General features: G+C 36.8%; 1 protein-coding gene across 1 annotated transcript; it reads right to left on the reverse strand.

Moving 5' to 3' along the window:
• Positions 1-108: 108 nt before the first annotated feature.
• Positions 109-2,181, reverse strand: LOC133824082 (gibberellin 2-beta-dioxygenase 8-like). The gene is made up of 3 exons (XM_062256949.1): positions 1,539-2,181; positions 1,005-1,326; positions 109-768 (listed from the first exon to the last, which is right to left on the reverse strand). The coding sequence occupies exons 1-3, from the start codon at positions 1,997-1,999 to the stop codon at positions 496-498; spliced, it is 1,056 nt and encodes a 351-aa protein (XP_062112933.1). The 5' UTR covers positions 2,000-2,181; the 3' UTR covers positions 109-495.
• Between the last annotated feature and the right edge of the window lie 8,944 nt (positions 2,182-11,125).

The raw sequence follows: 11,125 nt of genomic DNA on the forward strand, positions 1-11,125 counted from the left end.
TATTATATATAACCTTATTTTAATATTAGATGTGGTATTTGCCACCCAGATCAGATGTTAAATTGTATGCTCTGATAGATTCAAGGACCTTTGCTGGATATAATAGAGACCTTTGCATATTATATGAATGTAACAGGTTTCATGATGACTTGCAAACAAGACCATCTACATCTGCAAAATGAGGAAATAATAAAATATTTTATTATCTATATATCTCAAACTCATACAATTAGGAGCAAATCTTTCATAAGCTATATAGTATATACGTACTTTGTTTTTCAATATACATAGTGTATGCTATAGTATTCAGTTATATTGCTTTTAGGGTGAAAATTATGAAGTGAAAATATTTCTGAAGCCATAAGTCTTGAAGCTGGGATGATTGTAAGGATCTTGAAGCAGGTCACCTGTCTTCAATGGTTCTGAAGAACTCGACGCAGGACAGTCGAGCTTCAACAGAGGCGCCACAGACTTTTCATTTATTTTCTTAAGTCACTATCCAAATTGTCTTTGAATTACTCTAGTATGCATATTTTGATCTGGAAGAAGAAATCTTGAAAGGCCTACTTTGTGTCCAATCTTCTTAACATCTTCTTGGACTTGCATTCTGTACTCTCGAAAAGTGAAGTCTCTGTAGATTGAGGGTTCTCTGCTGCTCCCAATCAAAGAATCATAAGAAGGGCAGAGGAAATAAGCTACTGAGTATCTGTCCATCTTGTTAGCCATCACCCTGTGCTCCACACTTTTGTACACATCATTGCTCCATGCCTATTATTTTGTCAATAACTCATTATTAAATTGTTTTTTAACATATATGATATAAATTACATTAAAGATGTCATGGACAATGGTGCAGAAAAAGTTAAAAGCACATATTATAATGTAATAACTGGATAGAATCATTGCAGAGTAGGAAATCCAGATTGAGTCAACTTAGACCTTCGAGTCAACAAAAAGAGTTAATATTAAGAAAGGCATAATTATAGCCAGATAGAGGAGTTTACCTGAAAGAGATCTCCAACATTGACAATAAGAGCTTCTTGGTTTGGTTTTACAGATACCCATTTGAAATCTTTCATGAGCTGAAGTCCACCAACTTGATCTTGACAAAGAATTGTGAGAAACCCACTGTCAGTGTGTGGCACCAGACCAAAAATCTCTGAAGAAACTGGGCAAGCTGGGTAGTGATTCAAGCGAAGAAAGCATGTGCTTTCATCACAAATGTCTTCCAAAACTTGTCTGCGGTGGCCCAAGTTCTCCACCAGAATTCCTGCCAGTAGCTTTGCTAGATTTGACATGGCTGCTGCAAATTCTTCTGTCACTTCCCTGTGTAAATAAACAATGCAGTTAGTTACCCATTGCAAAAGGGTATCATTACATGTAAGTACTTTCTCCTCATTTTGTATTATGTTTGAAACAAATTCTAGTTTATGGTGCTTAGAAGAAGAATATGCAACTCTTTGGAGTCAGATAAATCTTGAGTGCATATGAATGTGACAGCATAATGCCCAAAAGGGTATATGTAGTTTTTCAATTACCTTAAGGAGCTAAACTCTCCATAGCAAGATTCATCTGAAATTTTAGTGAGAGGAATATGAAAAGCTTCAGACCAAGAAAACTGGTTAGGACGAGTAGCAGTTGGTGTCCCCCACCTGTATGAATTATTCAAAAGCCTAGAAGTAGCTTTGTGCTCAAAGGGTGCTTCAAAAAGTTTCATTTGATGTTCCCTCATCCTCTTGACTAGCTCAGGGCTTATCCCATGGTTCACTACTTGGAAAAAACCCCATTCTGATGAAGCTTTTGAAATAGCTCTAGCACATTCTGCCTGCTCCCACATGTCATGACTTTTTAAGCCACTGAGGTCTATCAATGGCAGTTGGCATTCTTCCATGACCACTCCATTATTGAAGTGGCACTCTTGAGTTTTTTGGAAGGCTGTTGATGAGTGTCTCAAAAGAGCTCCATAGTGGTCAAGTAGAGGTGGGCTGGAGTATATCATTCTTATATAGTTTTAGTTTCTTTTGAAGGGTGGTAGTGCTGAAAGAGTTTGAAGAACGAGTTGAAGGTGGAAACTTGAGAAATGGTGTAGTTAGATTTTTTGGTTCTGAGAATTGGTAGACTTATTTATATGGTTGTAAAGGGAGGGAAAAAGGAAGAGACTAAGAGAGAGAAAGAGAGTCATTAAGAGTAGGCAAAGAGCACAAGAAGAAGGCTACAAAATTATGGAGAGGGACAAATAAGGGAGGGCTTTTAACTTGTGACAATTGTCACAAGGAGAGCATCTCTAATGGAATTTTTCTAAATAGAGACTAGGTCCTGTCAGGTATAGCAATTTTTTGCTGAGAAGATTGAAATTAAGACAATATATAAATAAATGAAGAAAGGGAAAATGAGTAGGAAATTGACAAATAGGATGGATCCAAACCTAACTTCCTCTTTTGACTTTCTTGACGACACGAAAAGGTTGATTCAAATAGAGGGTAGGACCCTTTCTTGTCAAATGGCTTAATTTGTCCCCCTCGATGATATGACTTGTTTTGGGCTCAATTAATACATTCTAAAATTCTCTCTCTCTCTCTCTACATATATATTTACATCATATTTGTTTGTGTTTATCTCATCTACCGCGGTCAAAAGTGATCACACAAAGTTATCATCACATTTAATATTTGCAACCAATCTCATGCATTCACACTTATTCATAATTCATTAGATTGGCACATTGAAAGTTACACTAAAAATCTCTTCCACACTTTTTTAACATTTACTCTTTCTGCCAACATCGTACCCTTATTTTTTTAACTTTGGAGGAAACATGGGCTCTGCAAAGAAAAACTCAAGATAAGTTTTTTTTTTTTTTAAAAAAGGCTCTGCTGATACATTATTGTTTGAAAAATCCAAGGCAATGTGGAAAATCGGCATATTGCTTCCTTTTATGATAATGATGATGGATCATGAAAGGAACTCCAAGTAACTATAGTTTCTAAATTTACTATAATTTACTATACATATGCATATAGTAAATTATATTGTTGTACGGTATGTATTGACTATATATATGCATATTGTAATTGAACATATATATTATATAATTAGTACTAGCCAAAACAATTCTTTCAGCCATGACGTACTACAAACTTATTAAAGCATTGGAAGAGAATTATTAGTTAAATGTTATAACAATGATATACATTGTCCTTTTATTCCCCTTGGATGATATATATTTATATATACTAACCACCATACCTACTCAAATTGTAGGGAAGAATAAAATTAAGAATTACATACCTTCTCGACTAACTCAACTCAAGATAACTTGCTGTCTAGTGGTAAATCTAAATTCGCTTTTGGACATAAAAGTATCCCCGTTGAACTACTGACACTACCTACTCTTGTTTTTTGAATTTTTTCACTTGTTAAAATCCCCTTCCTCCAACTCTTCAGAATACTTTAAATGATTTTTTTTTTCTTTCAAAAAGCCTGACAGAAGAGTTGACGGTGCTTGATAATTTATTGACATTTAAGATTTTTGTCCTCGAGAGTTGTGCGGCCCTTGCATTGCAGAATTGTACCATTCAAATAATCTATTTTTTGTAGTTTAATAAGCTCAGAGAGTTTTTAACAAGCAAAAAAATGAAGAGGAAAATAAATAATGTTAGTAGTTCGAGAAGGAAAAAAAGTCTGTCACTTTTTGCCAAAGTTAATCTCTTACATGTGAAAATTCTCAATTCTCGAATGAGAAAGAATTGTGATTCTGGTTAGAACAAGTACTGGCTTGTATAAATAAATAAAAATACATATTTAAGTGAAATATAACATTAACTATGGTAACATATTAACATTATTGTGATGCCCTAATGCTCTCAAAATGTTATTTAAAACTTAAAAGTGATTGAATCAAATAAATATATATATTATATTATATATGATGAAAATCAATATATGAAAATGAAAATAAAAATAAAAAGGAAATGGTTGTGAGGCCCATGCAAGCATGTGCTACGCCTTTGTAGTACTTAATATTAATTAGAGACTAATTCAGAGCCGCCCAGAAGACATTAACTGCAAAATCAGGCACTCTTACAAACATGCAAAAAGCAGAAAAATCACTTGGTCTCATTCTCACTCCAATTATCAATTTGACCCACCATCATATTACTATTATATATATATACATATATAATTGTAGGGTAATTCTTTGGTAGTTATAATTGTATAATTGTATGTGACAATTGGAGTAGTTATAATTTTTTTTTTAAAAAAAAAAAAGAGCAGCTTTTATTACATTTATGAATTATTTTAATTTCTAAGTTAATAATGCATTGAATGATGAATGGGAACCAATTAATTAGGCGGCTAATTCTTATATATCCAGAAAGAGTATCAGATTCTCAACAAGAGTTTTTAATTTATTTGGGATTTTCAAATAGATTAAAATAAAATTTAAACGTTTGACTATTTATGTATAAACTATAGTTAATGAATACTTATAAGAGGGTTACAAAGAATTTGCTTGGCTGTATGCACATGTTTTGTTCAATAAGGTAATAATGGAACCGTTTGATCTGTTTGGAAAGAACATGCCATTAATTTGGTCCTTTTGTTAGGGAAAGAAATCAATTAATTTTTTTAGTTAGTTGCATTAATAAGTGATAGCAATGCTTGTGGAATTCTCTAAATAAAAACTAATTAATGTCCCACTCACGTGCATTAGAAGTTAACATCTCACGTGGAATATATAGTTTTCAAATATACTATAATTTTATATATGGCATATATTATTTTCTCACTTCACTTACTACTATACCCAATAATAGAAATCATATTATTGATCTGACATAGTTGAAAGCGAGAATTATCTAACATTATAGCAAAAGTTAGATCGGGTAAGAAGAATATGTACTTGAAGCCCTATATAACACCTTTTCGTACATTAAAAATATTTAACCATTTTCATTACTTTATCATTTCATTTTTGAAAAAAAAATTGAAAAATAGAAAAGGTAATGGGTTGAAATTAAGCATTTATAATGTCACTTTTTTTTATAAATTTTTACAAAAATAATTTCAATCTAAATTTTTTTTATCAGCTATATGAAATTTTATACCAGTTGATTAGAATTTTCGACTGGTTATCTAGAGCATCGCAAAAAACAAACTTGTGAGGTGTTTGGTATAGAAGTTAGATATGGTGAAAGTGGTTTAAATTAAAAAAAAATGTGAAACTCAAATATTTAAAATATTCAAAATTATCATCAAATTAAGTTAAAAAAAATAAGGTTTACTTAGAAACATAAACTCTCGAGGCTATTAAAAATTAATTTTACCCAACATAAATTAGTTTTGATATTCCTATTCCCACTAAACTTAATCACATTCTCGTACCAAACACATTCTAAAGTGATTAACACCATTTAATATAAATTATTAGTGTAAATCAATACCAAATCTCAAATCACACATATGTTATTGGTTCCAAATAGTGAAAGAAGATCTTCAATCCAATTTAAGACAAGTGTTTCTTCATAATTAATTCAAATGCTAAAACTATGTATTTTTTCATAAAAAAAAAATATAGGAGAATTTGACTCGTACTTTACCGACACCACAAAATTCCATTGACTAAAGACAGAGAAATATTTACAAAAACGCACCATACCTACACTTAATATAAATTAATAGAATGGTTATCGACATGTCTTGTCAAACAAAGCCGAACACGAATCAACTAAAAATCAATGAAAGAAAATTTCTTTTGCTATTTCAGTATATAAAGATTATTGGGAATGAAACTTTCAAATCAAATGCCAGGCCTTAAAGTAAAAAAATAAATCAGAACAATAAGCCAAACAACAATAGGCAAAAACAAACAAAATTAAAATATGCTATTCACTTAAAACACTATGCTGTTTCTTCCTCCTTTCCTTTTATTTTTACTTTTTTGGGGAAAATTATTAGGATATTGATGGTTCCATCTCCTCATTATTTAAATGTCTCTTTTATTTTGACTTATTTGGACAATTTATTCTGAAATTTTAAAAAAACGATAATTAATTTTTTAGTTTATTAATAAATACAATCCTAAGTCAAACTTGAATCAAATATAAATTTGGGTTAAGAAAGGGAAAATAACTAGCTTGCAAAAATCTAATTAAGTTTAAAATCCTAAAACTTGAAGGAAAAAAATAATATATTAATTTTTTGTTAAATTATGAAAGTTTATAATAAGGTGATAAAATAATAGTGTATTGAGTTTTGTGTTTTATTAATATTATTATTCCAACAGGTGATGTAACTACAGTTGACTCATTTTTTCATCAACTTAAACAGAATAATAAATGAAGAGTTGTTTTGTGTGTAAAATCTAAAGTGGAATCTTGGTTGTGAATAGTGAACCAAAGAAATAGAAATAAATACGCTAATAAATGAAAGAGACACAGGTTTATAGTGGTTCGGCCCCAAAAAGATAAACTACGTCCACTTTAGTTAGTATTATTTATGATGAACTTTGAACCTTCAAGAACAGTTACACTGAGTTTGATCATGTTCTTGGGGCAGTTACAACAATTGAGAATGAGAACTCTCTTGAAGATGAATAGTTACCCACTTTTTTAACCACCTCGCTAGATCCCTTTTTACATTTTGATTTGCAATATTTATAGCCGCAGAGATGGGAAGAGCTGACGGTGGCAACTTGTTTCCCGATCAGGATATTTTTTGGGACACTCGGATGAGAGCAGGTTTCCGTCTCACAAAAAATGGTAATCCGACGTGTCATCTTCATTAAGGGATTAAGGGCGCACTCTGGTGTGGAAGAAGGTTCGGGTGACAAAAGCCACTGGTGATTGGCTAGCGCTCCTGGCAATTGGCTAGCACTCTTAGTGATTGGCTAGCATTTCTGTCGATTGGCTACCGCGTCTGGCGATTGGCTAGGACCTCTGGCAATTGGCTATGGCGATTGGTTAGAACCTTTGGCGATAGGCTAGAGCGATTGTCTAGGAACTCTCCCTCCTGCAGTTGGCGATAGGCTAGGGTCTCTGGAGACCACTTGACTTTGCTTAATGGGAGGAGTATACTTGTGTTAGCAAGGTCTGTTTTCTGACTAAGTGTTGAGGGAATGACGAGGGTCATCCTCCTAGGTGAACGACAATGATTACGGTGTCTTGCCACTTCAGCACTTATTTTGACACGTCATCAGCTTCGTGGGACGCCACGTGGAAATGCCAAACTTTGCGTATAACATTTGCCCCTTAAGTTAGGCTCTATGTTGGCATGAGGCTGACTTGAATCAGTGAGGTGCAGCCCACTTGTTCTTGTCCGTTACTTTTTCGTCTCCGAGTTCTTCCCGACTTCCACTGCTCAAGCTAGGAAGTCTTCGAGTGGGACGTAGTGCTTGAAGTGGAGTAAGTGTTCTTCTTTCTTTGAGCAATGGTCCGTCCCGGTTCTGCCTATTTGCGTCGAATTTATAGACATTTGAATTCTTGTGCAGCATGGGCTCGCCTTGGTTTTGCATTTCACTGAGGCGATAGTGTCCTTAGCCACACGTTCTCAGGGATAGGATGACTGCTTAGCCCGACATGTTCTTCTCTGTTCTCAGGGAATCTCCCTTTTAGTAGCCTTTCACTATAGCGAGTCACAAGGCTACTGGCTAAATGAAGCTTCAGTACCTACTCTGAGGTAATTGGCAACATGAGGTTCGTGCATCGGCTATGGCGAGCTCGGGAATTGGCATTCCTTGACATTTTTGAACTTTTCCTTTTATTGGGAATCTTCTTGGATGTTGGATTTTTCTTTTTTTGTAAAATATTGGAGGGTACCACCTTTTGGGTCCTTACGTCAGCGGTGGCAGGGAGCCACCCATACGTGTCGCCTTCTTAATAAAATGGTGAGGAGTAGCCTTTAGGTCTCATTCATGTCGTTGCCTTGCACAAAGAGATGGTGCCTTAAATCCTTCCCATTTCTCTCCTCGTGTGGTCCTTGCTATCTTGAGGAATTGGTGAGTTTCATGCTTCAAAGGAGTACTTGAGAGGACCACAAGGCCAATCGACCATATAGCTTCGTTGAGGGCACTAGAGTTCTTAGTATCCTCCTTTCTTGCGTGGAGCCTCTTGATTGGAAGAATGGTGGATTCAAGGCTTTAAAGATACGTTTGAAGAGATTTTTGGGCACCCATTTGTGAAACATTCCGGTGTGCGACGAAGCTCTCGCCCATTCTCCCTCATGCACGGCGCCGTCACCCCTTGTAGCTCGTTGGGTCCAAGCGTTCCACCAAGTCTACCTCTTCGAGCTTCACCTCTTGACTGGTAAGCTTCTTTTCCATTTTCCTTTTAATTTCATGTATTTTTTTTTTCTTAAATCCCATTGAATGAACGAGCTCTACATTTCTCCATTGGAAACCCCTTCTGTTGACCTTCGATTTGGTCAACTGACACGGAGTCAAATACTTGATGTGACTAAATGTGCTGAAATAGATCTAATGGCAAAAAACAATAAACGACACACAAAGTTATAGTGGTTCGGTCCCAAGAACTGGTAATGACCTACGTCCACTTACGCTATTATTGATATCGATTCTCAAAGGAGTGATCAAAGAACTAGGGTTCTCTGAGTTTCACAGACCTAAGAGAGATGAATAATACAATCGTAAGATAATTGCCTTAATTCTCTTGTAAAGCGTAAACTTAAATCAGTCAAAAAAGTCCCTTCCTTGAGCTATCTTTCTCTATTTATAGGGTCAAGGAGGATTACATGAATTTGTTACAGATATTCGTTCCTAATTAATCGGATAATCAGGAATCATAGGAGATAATTTCGGCATTGATTATGATTTACCCAAGATCATCTTGAAATACGTGGAGTATACGACCATGCTGGTCGTATAGAAACTTCAAATGTTACGTCAGGGGAATCTCACTGGTCGATGGTCGAACAGATCCTCTGCCAGGTGTCAGCCACGTGTTCAAAAAGTCTGCCACATCACTCATGCCTACTTTTCATATAACATTTGCCCCCCAAGTTCATTTATTACGACCAGTAATAAATGAACTTTAAGGAAAATGACTCTTCGATTACCCCACCAAATCTGTCAGAGTAGTTCGTGCCTTCTTGGAAAAGTGACCTACCCCTGTCTAATCACGGCTTTTCGGTTCCCAAGCAATCCATTGGCGGCCATCACTCTTCCCCATGCTTTGAAAAGAGGAAACTGATGATTACCTCTTTTTTTTTCATGCCACAGACAAAATATATATAGCCTTCCCAGAGTTTCCTTTCTTTTTTTACGCAAGCTATTTCTCTATGAAGAAACCCTAAGTCAGAACCTCCATTTTCTCTGAAGATCACCTTTCGACGTTCCAAGAACCGTCAGCCGTTCGCTCGCCTATGCTCGGAATTTCTTCCAGCCTTCATAATCTTTGCTTCGGTAAGTTTCAAAACTTTTTTATTCTTTATTTTCGTTGTGCATGTCGCTGCGAGTTAGCTTTTAGGTTTTGATATTGTCTGTGTTCTTGGGTTGAGATGCATGAAAGTAGGGGATTTATCGAGTGATGCTAGGTAGGATGGTGTTTCTTTGCCATTTAGGAGTTGTGAATCAGTTTGATAGTTGAGATCATAAATTTAGGACGTAAAATCGAAGTGAAAATTCGATTTTTATGCTATCTGAAAAACTGAGTTTTGCCCGCCCTTACAGGAGTTGAAAAAGCTTTTTTAGAAAAACTTTTTACTTTCGCTTTTTGATCTGTTTTTCAAACTGTTCGTGTGTAAAAATGGGTTTTTTGTTAGAATGTTGTTGTATAAAATTTTGGCTTTTATACACGACCAACGTTATTCTAACCATCTTTCTAGATTCTCCATCCTCACCTCCCCATTTTTCTGTCCGCAGATTTTAATGCCAGATTTGTGGGGAGGTGAGCGGCCTATCGAAGACGATCTTCTTGTGCAACTGCTTGAAGGTGAAGAACAGCCTGCTCAGCGCGTTCACGAGATTCCATTCTCAAGGCTCTCTTCTTCCAGACCTTAACCATCATCATCCAGAATGGCTCGTTCCAAATCTCCTGGCCAAAAGAAACCAAATCCTGAAGACAATCCAAATCCTCCTGCCCAGCCTGATTCGCAAGCTAGGGTTCCCTCGACCAGCGGTCGAGAAAACATTGTCTCGGACCCTCGCATCCAGGTTAGGGCTCGCCCTCGGCATTCAACCTTTCCTGATGTCGAGTGGTACCTTTCTCCATTAAGACAAGTAACCCCCAGGATGCTTGCCAATTATCTTAGGAAGTATCCTCTCACTGGGGTCAATCTCAAAATCCCCACTGCAGACCAGAGGGCTAACTTGCCTGGAGGCGCTTACAATGCCTGGTCGAGGTATCATATAGAGGCGGGGGCTACCCTTCCTCTACATCCATTTTATCAGGGGGTGGCGAACTACTTCGGTGTCGCCCCCTTTCAAATTACTCCAAACAAACTTAAAAAATGGCCAAAGCCTACTCCTCAAGAGGTCAACTTCCTTTTTGACCTTAAGTCCAACCCCCAACAGTCCTGGACGGGCTTTTTTCATTTTTGTCACCAGGAAACAACCCGAACATTCCTGAGTGACACCACTCACATCTCCAACGTGGGGAAATACAGTCAGGAGTATTTCCTCACGCCCGACATGACGGCAAACAACCTGGCCTTCGCTCGAGGAGGTAAATGTCCTTTTCCACTGGTCGCTATGTTTACTCAGCAATTTTCCTTGTACTTCGCTAAAGTATCTTGTGCTTTTCAGGACCATAGTTACGCCCAAACCCAACACCAGACATGGTGTTAAGGTCCAACACACTGGCCAGAATGACTGATGCTGAAAAGAGCGTTAGTCTCTGATCACTGATGAGAACTTGAGGCTGTTTGGCCTCCTGACCCCTTATCAAGAAATGAGGGAACCCGCGGTGGTTGACGCCACTGCCGAGGGGCATCCCGAGCAGCAACCCCCAGCGTCTCCTCCTCGAAGGAGACCGGCTAGGGTTACGATCAGGGAACCCACTGGCGCCCCCACAGCAGAAAGGCCTTCTGCTCCCCAAGGGAAGGGGAACAAAAGGCAGCAGAGACTGTCGTAGACTTGGATGAGTCTTTAGACGAAAACGGTACTGTTATT

Source organism: Humulus lupulus, chromosome 3, assembly GCF_963169125.1.
Source record: "Humulus lupulus chromosome 3, drHumLupu1.1, whole genome shotgun sequence".
Classification (NCBI taxonomy): Eukaryota; Viridiplantae; Streptophyta; class Magnoliopsida; order Rosales; family Cannabaceae; genus Humulus; species Humulus lupulus.

Excerpts from the sequence above, each read along its gene's own strand:
- LOC133824082 (XM_062256949.1), bottom strand. The coding sequence starts at position 1,999 with ATGATATACTCCAGCCCACCTCTACTTGACCACTATGGAGCTCTTTTG. Across the intron at positions 1,327-1,538 it reads GGAGAGTTTAGCTCCTTAAG|GGAAGTGACAGAAGAATTTG; the intron begins GTAATTGAAAAA and ends TTATTTACACAG. Across the intron at positions 769-1,004 it reads ATGTTGGAGATCTCTTTCAG|GCATGGAGCAATGATGTGTA; the intron begins GTAAACTCCTCT and ends ACAAAATAATAG.